Source organism: Callithrix jacchus, chromosome 5 (genome assembly GCF_049354715.1).
Source record: "Callithrix jacchus isolate 240 chromosome 5, calJac240_pri, whole genome shotgun sequence".
Lineage (NCBI taxonomy): Eukaryota > Metazoa > Chordata > Mammalia > Primates > Cebidae > Callithrix > Callithrix jacchus.
In genome coordinates, this window is record NC_133506.1 from 156,409,430 (window position 1) to 156,424,350 (window position 14,921).

General features: G+C 36.5%; 1 protein-coding gene across 1 annotated transcript; it reads right to left on the reverse strand.

Annotated features, from left to right (window-relative positions):
* Window positions 1-6,902: 6,902 nt before the first annotated feature.
* On the reverse strand, window positions 6,903-7,311 carry LOC100407794 (cytochrome b-c1 complex subunit 9). Its single transcript, XM_008998161.5, has one exon. It carries the CDS (start codon window positions 7,299-7,301, stop codon window positions 7,110-7,112), a length of 192 nt encoding a protein of 63 aa, XP_008996409.1. The 5' UTR covers window positions 7,302-7,311; the 3' UTR covers window positions 6,903-7,109.
* Between the last annotated feature and the right edge of the window lie 7,610 nt (window positions 7,312-14,921).

The following is a 14,921-nucleotide window of genomic DNA, read 5'->3' on the forward strand; positions in this document are numbered from 1 at the left end:
GTTCTCACATTAAGATTTTGACTTCTGCCTTTTTTTGCTACTATACGTTTTTTACACCCTGGGTGAATATACCATAGTAAGATTCAGGACAGTGATAGATGTGCCTTTCTTTTCCCAATAGTGACAGAACCTTATGGGAATAGAGGTGGAAAGAGAATCAGCTTCTTGAGAATAATTTTGGGAAAAAATTCACATGATGTTGATGATCTGAAAATCAAATGCCCCAAAACTACCAGCCTGCTGACCATTACACTTAATTACCACCTAATGGATTGTACCCTAGGACGTCAGCAACAAAAATAGTTTGCTAAAAACCACCCCTGTGAATCCAGAGACAACAAATCAGCTAAAAATAAAGACCATGCACAAAGCCTTGGCCTTCTGGAAACATCCAGTAAAAATGTACTCAATCTACATTGCTGTTAACAGAACACCCTCAGCCAGAAATTAGAACCAGTACAAGAACTCCAGCAACTCAAATGCCCAGAGTGTCACCTGTCCTCCAGACAACCACACTAACTGTTAAGGGTTCTTAACCAGGCTGAGGTGACCGAAATGACAGGAAATAGAATTCAGAATTACCATGGATAATTTTGGATAATGGATAATGGATCACATGAATTATCCATTCATGTTATCAGTTTTATCCCAGAACACTCTTTTTAACTTGAAACAATATTTTTTAAAAAGTGTTCACTAAGGATGAGGTAATCAGGAATGATTACATTGTCTACTCCTGACACTTGATATCTAAGTGTGTCCAAGAATTCCTAGAGAGAGAAGGCATAGGACAAGACCCCAACCGAACCCACACTTATCTTAGCTTCCCCTTTCCTTAAAGCACTCTATGCTGAAATCATGTAGGGTTATTTTCCCTGAGTGTTCATCAACCAATGCATGCATAAAGAAAATGTGGTTTATATTACACGATGGAATGATATTCAGCCTTAAAAGGGAGGCAAATTCTGTTACTTGCAACAACATATTTGAACCTGGAGGACATTATGCCAAGTCAAATTAAGCAAGGCACAGAAAGATAAATACTGCACTTTTTCACTTATGTATGGAATTTCAAACAAATCAAGCTTATAGAAGCAGAGAGCAGAATGTCGTTGCCAGATACTGGGGAATGAGGGGAATGAGGAGGTATTGGTCAAAGGACACTGTTTCAGCTAGATAGAATAATTAAATCAAGGACATCTGAGTGATAGACAAGTCGAATAGCTTGACTCAATCATTCCACATTGTATACATGAAGCATTACTTTATACCCCATAAATATATACAATTATAATTTGTCTATAGTTAATTAATAACACACACATGGGGCCGGGCACGGTGGCTCACGCCTGTAATCCCAGCACTTTGGGAGGCCGAGGCGGGTGGATCGCGAGGTCAGCGGATCGAGACCATCCCGGTCAACATGGTGAAACCCCGTCTCTACTAAAAATACAAAAAAATTAGCTGGGCATGGTGGCGCGTGCCTGTAATCCCAGCCACTCAGGAGGCTGAGGCAGGAGAATTGCCTGAACCCAGGAGGCGGGGGTTGCGGTGAGCCGAGATCGTGCCATTGCACTCCAGCCTGGGTAACAAGAGCAAAACTCCATCTCAAAAAAAAAAAAAAAAGAAACACACACACACACACACACACACACACAACATATAGCTTCACATCTTTGCCCATACTGCAAATCAAGTTTTATAATTAGCTCCAAATCAACTTTTATTACCAACTACTAGTCAACTTTTCTAACTAACTGGTCTTTTGTCTCTGTCAAATCTTCCTCTGTGACTTTGGACAGAGTTGGTGACCCTCTCCTGTATCCAGTTTCATTGCTGCTGGCTGCACAGTAGGTTATAACATTGGGGAAGGACACAAGTTAGGGGGATTTCTTTGATGGGGGATCTACCATTTTCCGACTATGCTTTTTATGAGGCCCAGCACCTCACCATCACTCAGGTTTTTCTCACCTTTGTATGATAAAAATTACATTTCTAAATTGAATGGCCCATTTTCAATCCTTATGTTGGACTTTCATACTATGGGTGTAGTTTACCCATGCTCTCCTTTTACAAATGCTTCCTTCTTCTGAATTCTGGGATATCACAGATGGCTGGCTTTCCAGTGACTCTTCTCTGTGCTCCTTTTAAATGACCATTTTCTGACTATTTAGATGACCATCTCCTTTTAGATAACCATTTATTCTATTCTACTTATACATTTTGGAACTCATTAAGGCTCTGTACTGGGTTATTTTCATCTCTATATCTTCAGTCTTGCCTTTGTTGATCCCATTTTTGTCCATAACCTTTGTATGCCATATGTCTGTTGAATACTACTAAATTTGTAACACCCACCTGTTATTTCCACTGGCTTGTTTTCTGAGTGCCTCAAACTTAAGGTATAAAAAACAGAACTTCTGATCATTATTTCTCCCTCCACATCCCAAATAGCTGTTCTTCCAGGTTTCCCTGTCTTAGCACATGACACTTCCATACACCTGGTTGATCGTTTCAGTAAAAGACAGTCGTCTCCTCTGATGCACCTCTTTCATATCACCCCTACTGCGTGTATACACTTTTCCCCATACCCATTGGCACTGCTCTGGTTTACGATGCCATTGTCTGCAGTGAAGTGAATTATTGTTCTTTTCTTTTCTTGTTTTAGTTTTAACATTTTTATTTATTTATCAATATATAATGTTTGTATATATTGATGGGTACATGTGGTATTGTGTTCTATGCATAGATAGTGCAATGATCAAGTCGGGGTATTTAGGTTATCCATTACGTTTATCATTTATCAGTTCTATGTGTTGGGAATGTCTCCAGTCCTCTCTGCTAGCTATTTTGAAATATGCAATATATTGTTGTTAATAATAGTCACCCTACCCTGCTATTGAACATTAGAACTTATTTCTTTTATGATTTAAAAAAATTTTTTTAATGTAACAGAATTTATTTGAGCAAATAAAATTCACATGCCCTTAAATTCACCCAAAGTGCACAATTCAGTAGGTTTCAATATATTCATGTTTTGCAATCATCACCAAAATGTAAGTTTAGAACATTTTGATCACCTTTGAAAGAAGCTTCTAAGGCATTAGCAGTCAATCCCCTCTTTCCATAGCTACCCCTCCTAGCCCTAGGCAACCTGTAATCTACTTTCTATTCTGTCTCTGAAGATTTGCCTATCCTGGGCATTTCATATAAACGGAATCATGTAAAGTGTGGTCTTTTGTGACTGGCTTCTTTCTTTCTTTTTTTTTTTTAATAGTACTTTAGGTTCTGGGGAACATGTGCAGATCATGCAGGATTGTTGCATAGGTACATACATGGCAAGGTGGTTTGCTGCCATCATCCCCGCATCACCTATGTCTCGTATTTCTCCCTACATTATCCCTCCCCACCTTCCACACCCACTGTTGTCTCTCCCCAGCCCCTCCCAACTGACTGCAGTGTGTGATTCTCCCCTCCCTGTGTCCATGTGTTCTCATTGTTCAACACCTGCCTGTGAGTGAGAACATGTGGTGTTTGGTTTTCTGTTCTCGTGTCAGTTTGCTGAGAATAATGGTTCCTAGATTCATCCATGTCCCTATGAAGGACACAAACTCATTATTTTTTATGGCTGTGTAGTATTCTATGTTGTGTATGTGCCACATTTTCTTTATCCTGTCTATCATTGATGGACATTTGTGTTGGTTTGAAGTCTTTGCTATTGTAAACAGTGCCGCAATGAACATACTTGTGCATGTGTCTTTATAACAGAACAATTTATAACTCTTTGGGTATATACCCCCAGTAATGGGATTGCTGGGTCAAATGAAATTTCTATCTCTAGGTTCTTGAGGAATCATCACACTGTCTTCTATGTGGTTGCACTAATTTACACTCCCACCAACAGTGTAAAAGTGTTCCTATTTCTCCACATCTTCTCCAGCATCTGTTGTCTCCTGATTTTTTAATGATCACCATTCTAACTGGTATGAGATGGTATCTCAATATGGTTTTGATTTGCATTTCTCTAATGACCAGTGATGATGAGCATTTATTCATGTTTGTTGGCATCATAGATGTCTTCTTTTGTAAAGTGTCTGCTCATATCCTTTGCCCACTTTTGAATGGGTTGATTTGTTTTTTCTTGTAAATCTGTTTTAGTTCTTTGTAGATTCTGGATATTAGCCCTTTGTCAGATGGGTAGATTGCAAAAACTTTTTCCCATTCTGTTGGTTGCCGGTTCACTCTAATGATTGTTTCCTTTGCTGTACAGAAGCTCTGGAGTTTAATTAGATCCCATTTGTCTATTTTGGCTTTTGTTGCCATTGCTTTGACTGGCTTCTTTCACTTGGCATAACATTTTCAAGGGTTATCATGTTGTAACATATATCAGTACTTCACTACCATATATAGCTAAATAGTATCCCATTCTAAGAATATAACACACTCTTATCAGCTAATAGCTTGGACATTAGTTAATAGCTTGAGTATATATTGCTGTAGGTATATGACATTATTTTTGGGCTCTCTATTCTGTTCCATTGGTCCATGTGTCTATATTTATACCAGTACCATGCTGTTCTGGTTGCTGAAGCCTTGTAGTATAGTTCAAAGTTGGGTAATGTGATGCTTTCAGCTTTTTTCTTTTTGTTTAGGATTGCTTTGGCTATTTGGGCTCTGTTTTGGTTCCGTATGAATTGTAAAATTGTTTTCTTCTAATTCCTTGAAGAATGTCCTTGGACATTGGATTGCTTCCACTTTTGAATAATGCTGCTATGAGCATTTGTGACACATTATTGTGTATACATACACAATAATGGATTTATTTATTTATCTTGGATATATACCAAGGAAGAAAATTGATGGGTAATATGGTGATCTTTTTATGTTTAACCTTTCTGACAAGCTGCCAAACTCTGTTCAAAAGAGGTTTCACTAGCTTTATCTACCCAACAACAATGAATGAGACTTCAAATTTCCTTACATCTTTACCAGCACTTGTTGTCGTCTGCCTTTTTGAGTATATATCCTTGAAGGGTACTGAAGTTAATGGTGAAGATAAATTGTAAAACCTCTGTGGTTTGATTTGCACCTCCGTAATAACTAGTGCTGTTGAACATCTTTTCATGTGCTTATTTTATGTGCATTTGCGTATCTTATTTGGAGAAGGGTCTGTTCAAATCCTTTGCTCATTTTAAATTGGATTATTAGTCTTATTATTATCAAATTTTATTTTAGATTCAGGGGTACATGTGCAGGTTTGTTACATGGATATATTATGTGATGCTGAGGTTTGAGATATGAATGATCCTGTCACCCAGGTACTGAGCAAAGTATCTTCTAGGTAGGTGTTTAGCCCTTCCTCCCTTTGCTCTCCAACCTCTTCAGGAGTCCTCAGTGTCTATTGTTGCCACCTTTATGTCCACAGGTACTCAATGTTTAGATCCCACTTAAAAATGAGAACATGCAGTATTTGGTTTTCTGTCCCTGCATTGATGCACTCAGGATAATGGCCTCCAGATGCATCCATGTTATTACCACGGATATGATTTTGTTCCTTTTTGTGGCTCTGTAGTATTTCATGGTGTATATCTACCACATTTTCTTTATCTGATCCACCACTGATAGGGACCTAGGTTGATTCCATGCCTTGGCTATTGTGTATAGTGTTGCAATTACCATATGAGTGTATGTGTCTTTTTGGCAGAATGAATTAGTTTTCTTTGGATATATTACTTAGTAACGGGATTTCTAGATTGAAGAGTAGTTCTGTTTTAAGTTGTCTGAGAAATTTTCAAACTGCTTTCCATGGTGGCTGAAATAATCTATTAATATATTTCCATCAACAGTGTCTAAGCATTCCCCTTTCTCTGTAGTCTCGTTAGCATCTGTTATTTTTTGACTTTTTAGTAATAGCCATTCTGACTGGTGTGAGATGGTATGTAATCATGGTTTTGATTTGCATTTCTCTGACAATTGGTGATGTAGAGCATTTTTCATGTTTGTTGGTTGCACGTATGTCCTCTTTTCAGAAGTTTCTGTTCATGTCTTTTGCCTACTTTTTAATAAAGTTATTATTATTATTATTTTGCTTATTGAATTAAGTTCCTTATAGAATCTGGATATTAGACCTTTGTCAGATGCATACATTGCAAAAACATTCTCCCATTCTGTAGGTTGTCTTTTCTCTGTGGATAGTTTCTTTTGCTGTAAAGAAGCTCTTTAGTTTAATTAGGTCCCATTTATCAATTTTGTTTTTGTTGCAGTTGCTTTTGGAGTCTTCATCATAAAATCTTGCCAGGGCCTAGGTCCAGGATCATATTTCCTAGGTTATCTCCAGGGATGTTTTATAGTGTTAGGTTTTAAATTTAAGTCTTTAAGTCATCTTAAGTTGATTTTTATGTAAGGGAGGGATTCAGTTTCAATCTTCTGTATATGGCTAGCCAGTTATCCCAGCACCATTTATTGAATAGAGAGTTCTTTCCCCATTGCTTATTTTTGTTAGTTTTGTGAATGATCAGATGGTTGTAGGTATATGGCATTATTTTTGGGCTCTCTATTCTGTTCCATTGGTCCATGTATCTATATTTTTACCAGTACCATGCTGTTCTGGTTGCTGAAGCCTTGTAGTATAGTTCAAAGTTGGGTAATGTGATGCTTCCAGCTTTTTTCTTTTTGCTTAGGATTGCTTTGGCTATTTGGGCTCTGTTTTGGTTCCATGTGAATTGTAAAATAGTTTTTCTTCTAATTCCTTGAAGAATGTCATTGGTAATTTGGTAGGAATGGCATTGAATCTATAAATTACTTTGCACATTATGGTTATTTTGACAATATTGACTATTTCTATCCATGGGCATGTAATTACTTTTATTTGTTTGTGTCATTATTAATTTTTTTTCCACATTTATTTCCTGATCATGCTGACTAAACATACTTCAAACACAGCAGAAGGTCAAGAGTCTGTTTTGAAGGTAAAGCCGTTTCTTGCCAACAGTGAACAGTGGTCCACGAAGAGTAACTTAAGCATCATCTTCAAGCTGAGGTTCCAGCTCTGGGCAAACAGCTGCTGTGTGGACCTGGTCCTTCTGGCCTGGATGAGGGCCTCCAAGGAACTACTTGTTCTCATATTTGTGCTTGATGTGTTTCCACAGCTTCCCCTCGTTGATGTGGTCATAGATGGCGTTCGCGCCTCGATCGAAGGTGTGCTCGAAGAACAGGACGCCCACGACGATGGTGAGGGCGAAGGTGGAAGTCCTGGGGAACAGCAGGGAGTACAATTTCCCAGTCAATGTCTGGGCCGCCATGTTTCTTCACCCATTATTAATTTTCTGTGTGCAATGTTTTGTAATTCTCTTTCACCTCCTTGGTTAACTATATTCTGAGGTATTTTATGATTTTGTGGCTACTATGAATGGCGTTGTGTTCTTGATTTGGTTCTCAGCTTGGGTGTTGTTGGTATATAGGAATGCTACTGACTTTTGTACATTGATTTTTGTATGCTGAAACTTTGCTGAAGTTATCAGTGAATTTTTTTTAAATGGTAGAATTTAATAGTGAAGCCATTTGGATCTAGGCTTTACTTTGTTGGAAACTTTTAAATTATGAATTAACCTCTTGTTATAGCTTTATTCAGATTTGCTATTCCTTCTTTAGTTAGTTTTGGTAGTTTATGTTTTTCTAGAATTTGTTCACTTCTTTTATGTTACGAATTTGTTAGAGTATAATTCTTCATAGTATTCCCATATAGTATTAAATTCCTGTTAGATTTGTAGTAATGGCTCCTCTTTCATTTTTGACTTTAGGAATTTGAGTCTTCTCTATTTTTGTTTGTTGGGGCAGCTTACAGTAGCATTTTTACTTGACTCTCAGTTTCAACTTTTATTGCTTTCCAACCATTCTTCATGCGGCACACAGGATGATGTTTTGAAAATGCAAATCAGATCATGCAATTTCCTGCTTAATTATCATGTATTTTTAATTAGGATAAAACAAAAGTTTCCTGTCTCAGCTTACAAGATCATAGAAAATCTGACCCTTGACTTGCTTCCAAACTTTATCTTGTGCCAACTTTGTAACTATAATACGTCTGTTGCTCAGTGCACATGGCAATGTCAGTACATTGAGACACTGGGTTGCATGCAGTACAGAAAGAGATTTAATTGTAGGACTGTTCAATGAGGAGATGGGAAACTTCTTCTATCTTCCTAAGAAGTTTGGGGCAAGGGTTCTTAAAAGTTTTGAAGTGGGCTGACATGTGGATATCATCGATTGGTTAAAGACTGCAGGGTCGAGTCATGAGGCAGGGAGTTAAGAATCTGTGTTCTTATATTAATTCTGTTACTCTGTGAGAGTCTTCAAATTAGTAGCGTCAGCTGTTTCACTGACATTTGGGATCTGGAAAGCATTTTAAGTAATCTTAAACAGAAGCCATATAATCCTAAAGTGGAAATCCCATTTATAGGAACAATGGGGATGCAAATGGTCAGTATCTGGTACTACTTTTGGTTAAAAGTAAGTGGGTCAAATTGCAGCCTGATTAATGCTTAATTATAGCTACATTTCTGTCTGGAATTCTTGTGAACCTGTGAGGATGGATTGAATTTCAGTACATTCAATACGCTTCTGCCAATACTGGCTGCTTTTCTGGTTCTTAAATACGCTGAATTCTTTCTTCTCATTGGGCCCTTGCCTATATTGTTACTTCTATGTGAAATTCCCCCATCCCTCAAACTGGCTGAATTATACTAATAATTTTGGTCTAGTTTAATTATACTACCAAATCCTTTATTTAACTCTATTGTAACTCATTCACAATTTATAATGATATATTGTGGGGTTATTTTGTTTAATATTTACTGAATTTTATGAGAATATGGCTCGTGATACTATTATATAGCAAATTTCAAGATATTATATATTTTAGGATAATTTCAATGCATGAAAAATATTTGCTGATAGTTTCTTAATAATATAGATAAACTGATCTCATAAAATAATGCCCTATTTCTGGTACTTTAAAAAAATACTTGAATATGACCTATATTGCCCAAGTAACAAAAACAAAGAGAGAGAGAGAGTAATAGAAACCAAGACAATTGTTCAGGTCCTTTAACTACTGCCCCTTGTGTCCTTGCTAGTGTAATTTACAAATTATATACCAGTACAAATGTAGGATGTGGCAAGTTTAGGAACTTTGAAATTATTTTTCACATACATTGTTTCATTTTTTGAAAAATTTCTTTCCATTTTCCACTGACCAAATGATTCATAATGTTATCCCAGAAAAAAATACGTTATACTCTTGCTTCCTGATGCTTAAACGGAAAATTAGAGATAGCATTTTGACATATGAATGAACATAATATAGTTACATAAATTGATATGTCATTTTCTCATACTTACATTTCCATTTACAAATAATGGGTTGGTGATGAAAGTCAGTTCTTAAATATTTTTGAGTTTTCTGCATATTTTAATCTCATAGGTGAGATTCAAGTGTAACAGTCTTCAGTTGGAAGTACATGGTGAAGTGGGCACATGTATGGAAGCATGTTGTCTGTGAAAACACTGAAAGCAGAGAATCCTTCCTATTTGTGTTTATTCCTAGACCTTGTAATTCCAATGGCAGAATTTATTAGCCTTCTGTATTTTCCTGTATTCCTTAAGGAAGAAAATGCAGATTTCCCAGCTTTATTGAAAATAGTTCATCTCCCTAATGTTGACGACATTTAAAAAGTATTCTTACATAATAGGCATTTCAATATATGTAATCTTGAATCTTTAGAACAACATGCAAAGGAAGTATTAACATTTTTATTTTAATACAAAGAACTGAAGACTGGAGAGATTAAGGAATTTGTCCAAGTTTAAGTCAATAAAAAGTAAAGCAAGAGCTAAATATAGGTTTATATTTAACCAAAGCCCTTTTTTTTTTTAAAAGAGATTGTATTTTCTTTATTGGACTTTGTAAGTCTGAAAGGCAAGGATGTGATTAGCAGGTGGTGAATTCTAAGAAAGAACCTATCAATGTGTTTTCTTTGTGGAAAGAATGGGAACTCTGCTGTGTTTTGTTCTCAGTGTACTTTGAGACATTAGGTTACAAACTCATAAACAATCTGTAACTCATTTTGGTGGAATATGAAAGTTAATTTAGATCTTTTCTTTGAAAGTTTCATTGTAACCATAGATAAATTATTTCATTTACCTTTGTCTTAATTAAAGGACAAATGAATCTAACTCAAAAACTGTAAGAAAGTAGGGCTAGGAACAGTTTGTTTATTTATTTATTTATTTATTTATTTTTAGATGAAGTCTCCCTGTCACCCAGGCTGGAGTGCAGTGGTACTATCTCTGCTCACTGCAACCTCCGCTTCCCAGGTTCAAGCAATTCCCATGCTTCAGCCTCCTGAGTAGCTGGGATTACAGGTACACTTGTCACCATCCCCAGCTAAATTTTATATTATTAATAGAGATGGGTTTCACCATGATGGCCAGGCTGGTCTTGAACTCCTGACCTCAAGTGATTCACCCGCCTTGGCTTCCAAAAGTTCTGGGATTATAGGCATGAGCCTCCCAGCTTTAGAAACAGTTTTAAATTGCTTGAGGATGCCTTTGAGTATCAATGCCAGTAAAGCAATGAGGAAGACATTTGTCACTTAGTCTACCCAGGATTTGAACTATTTTCCCCTTGAAAGAGGTTTCTCCTTTTGAGTGGTATAGAGATTATTTCTCTAATAAAAGCTGAGATTGCTAAATATTCACTTTCCCTTGTAGCTCTACTATTACAACCACTTGTGAAAGACTTTGAGATGAAAGAGCCAAAAGAAGTAATAGTGAATTCTTTCTCATCACAGTCACAGTAGATGTGCTTGTAACGTCAAGTGCACAATACAGAATGGGCGTCAAGTCTGGTGGCATTCACAGCTGCAATAAAATTTTATTCCTGGTAGAGAATTTGCAGCACTGAAAGTTGTAATATTTAGTGTTTGGTGGTGAGGGTGATGGTATTCTTACCAGTCCAGGCCTGGTGAGGATATCAAATTAAATACATAATATGCTTTACCAGGGAGAATATTTTTATAATACGGATGGTCCTGACTTATGATGGTTTGACTCAAAAATTTTCAAATTTACAATACGTTTGTCTTGATATAACCCCATTGTAAGTGGAGAAACATCTGTATAAATAAAAAATAATTGCTTTCTGGACTACATAAATGATTTCTATATATCAAGAGGAAAAACACTAACAGCCCACCAGAAAAATGGGCAAACAATGTATACATGTAATTTTCAGTAGATGAAACCTGAGTAACACATAAGCCTATTAAAATTATAACAATAATGAAAGTATCTTTCATATCCTTCATATTAGCAAATATTGTATAGTGTCAAGTATCTCTAAATTTTTTTAACATTGTAGGAAATGAATTAGTGAAACATCACCCTTGAGAGTATAAATTGTCATAACACAGTTGGAGAGCCATTAATGAATACCTAATAAAACTGAAGGTGGGCACTTCCTACATTCATCGAGTGCATCTACTCTAACTGTGTTTATCCAAGAGGGTCTCAGATATTGCAAAAGGAGACATGCACAAGAATGTTCATTGTAGGTACTTTTGCAATAGTAATAAATGGAAAGCATCTAGCTATCCATTAGTCTATGAACTGATAAACTGTGGTTCGTCTTCACAATGGAAAACTTTACATAAAATAAATTAAATCATTCTACGTGCATTCAGCATGGATAAATACCCAAACATATTGTTTTATTTTTAAGCAAGTTGCAAAAAGTTTGGTGCAATGCATTTATATACACATATGTACGTATAATTTAAAAACATCCCAAACAATAGTATAAGTTGTTTATAGATTCATTTATATCCAGTTAACAACACTCCAATTTCAGAATACCAGCTACTTTTGGGGAGGGAAGGAGGGAATCATGGGGGAAATATGGATTTATTCTTAAATTGAACAGAGAAGAGATTGAAGAAATATGAAAAATGTTCATATCTGTTTAAATGTGATTGTAGGTGCACAGATGCCTGTTATAGTACTTTTGATGTTTAAAACATTTCATAATTGGAAATTAAGGAAAAACTGTTTTAGGTACTTGAGCTAAAATGAATCTGTGATGTTAAACTCATTATCAACATGACCCTAAAGGCCTTCTATTCCTAGACAGTTAGAAACTAATTCTGAAGTTTTAATTTTTATCATTATTCTCAACTTGAAAGAGCACATTTATTATATATATGGTGATTAAAAATATATTTAAGTTTATCATGTATGAAAATAAATATGTAAAGGTAACATCCATATGACATACACACACATATATATTTACCGTTTTTGATGTTTGCTTGTTTTAGATAGTACACAGAGTTGAGAATTTTTTAAAGACATTTGGGTTTGGATTTTGGTACTTAATCTCTTTAAAACTTAGCTCTACTTTATTCCTCCCAAAATTTTTTCCAACCTAATTTAAGATACACTTTGAAACTGTTGCTTAAGTCACTGGAGGCTTAGTGTAAATAGTATAGAATTTGAATACCATTAACTATTTATTTAGAAGTTTATAAGAATTAAATAATATCATATATGTAAAAATTCTTTGTAAACTTTAAAAAGCTATATATAAGATAGATAGTGGCATTTCTTTAATTTCTGCTTTCAGTGCCCCAGACTAACAACCAAGAGATTAATACATATTTCTGTATTATTCAATGAGTGCCTAATGTACAAAGTACAAAATTCATTGCTGTCATTTTATCAAGATGAAATAAAGTAGACATTACTCAAGATTTTTTCTGCGGAAAGTCATGCTTGTGATCCCAAATGGGAACTGGCTTGTGTGAGTCTTGTTGTTTTTTTGCCCTCTAGAAAGAACCCATGGACTTTTTGAGAGCAAAATAAACCTCAGATTCTGTTTTGGTAACATACATTCCAAAAATGGGGCCGGGCGCGGTGGCTCACGCCTGTAATCCCAGCACTTTGGGAGGCCGAGGTGGGCAGATCATGAGATCAAGAGATCAAGACCATCCTGGGCAACATGGTGAAACCCCGTCTCTACTAAAAACACACAAAAAATTAGCTGGGCATGGTGGTGTGTGCCTGTAGTCCCAGCTACTTGGTAGGCTGAGGCAGGGGAATTGCTTGAACCCAGGAGGCAGACGTTGCAGTTAGCTGAGGTCGCGCCACTGCCCTCCAGCCTGGTGATGGAGTGCGACTCTGTCTCAAAAAAAAAAAAAAAAACCAAAAAACAAAAATGGAATGATTTCCTAGCAAACTCCAGGATTGAGAAAGAAAGTTATTTGACATTTCTGAATCCTATAATAGTATCATAATAGTATTTCTTTTAGTGTGGGTCTTTTGGTGACAAATTCTCTTAGTTTTATTTTGCTTTCATTTTTGGAGGATCATTCTGCTAAATAATATATTCTAGGTTAGCGTGTTTTTCTTTCAGCACTAATGATGCCATTTCCTTATCTTCAAGATTCACTAGTGTCATTGAAAAGTTAGCTGCTAGTCTTACTGTTGCTCTTCTGGAGATAGAGTGTCTTTTTTCTCTGATGTAAAGATGTTTATCTGTCTTAGGATTTTAGCAATTTGGCTATCATTGGCTTAGTTCGTTTTTCTTTGTACTTATAGTGCCAGAGGCTTGCTGAGCTTCTTGAATTTGTGTGTTGCTGTCTTTTACTGGCTTTGGAAAATGTCTTGGCTATTATCTCTTCAAATATAGCTTCTGCCTAAATTTATTTCTTCCTGCTCCTTCTTGATTTTAGTTTACTTTAGTTTTGGTATATTAGCTTTTGACCGTGTTTCACGTGTCTTACACACTCTCTCTACCCCCACCCCGCCATGCTTCAGGTTGCATATTTTCTATTGACCTTTGAATTTATTACACTGTCTTTTTCTGTGTTTAATTTTTTGTTAAGCACTTCTGCTCCGTTCTTGATTTCAAATGGTATATTTTTCAAATCCTGAATGTCCATTCGATGTTATTCTGCTAGAGGTGGTTCTTCCTTTACTTTGTTAGGCAGATAATGGGAGAAACTGATTATCTCAATCTAATCCACTATTCATCTGGGTTGGGTTTGGGTTGCAATTTTAGGAAGACTCAGCCAACTTGTGGTTTGACTGTGTTCCCTGGGATGTTTCCCTCCCAGGTTTGTGATTGATAGCCTGGAAAGTCTCCATCTTTTCAGCTCTGAAAACCTGGGAGAATCAGTTCTACCTTTCAGGTTTTTTTTTTTTTGGGGTGTAATTCATTCCCAGTCACTTCAAAATCAGGCAGAGGTATTGAGGGGGAAACCAATGGAGTGTTTGAAGCAGGGCCCCTCTCCCTAGTGGACTTGTCTTCTGGGTACCATGAGACTGGGAGACGCTTTGTTTCCAGCCTAGAACACCAGGCTCCTCTGCCACTCCAGAACTAAAGAATACCCCTTAAGGAAAATCATATGAATTCTGAGTTATTCTAGTTTCTAATACATCATTCCAGTCCATGTGAACTTCAAAGGCTCCACTGATGTCCTTTCCTCGGTAGAATCTCTTCTACCCAATTGAAGCTGGATTCTCAGCCTGCTCTGATTATCAGCAGACCCCACTCTCCCCGCTCCAGAAACAAAACATCTGAAGATTATCAGTTTACCTAGAAAGCACTAGCATTTTAATCTTGTAGTCCTCTTTACTCCCAAAGCTCTCTAATGTGTTTAATAACAGGATTATTCAATTGATCCATTTTTTTTCTACCTGCTGCCGTGGCACTGGCACCACCTACTACATTCTCCTCAGAAGTGGACATCCCATGGCGTAGTTTTGGATTATGTTTCTGGAAGCTTAGACTCAAGTCTGGTTCCATAGCCTTCTTGGTGTTTCTTTAAGCCACACACAAAATCTTTTTATAATTCTCAAACCCA

What these genes read in the sequence shown, in the direction of transcription:
- LOC100407794 (XM_008998161.5), bottom strand. Translation starts at nt 7,301, where the DNA reads ATGGCGGCCCAGACATTGACTGGGAAATTGTACTCCCTGCTGTTCCCC.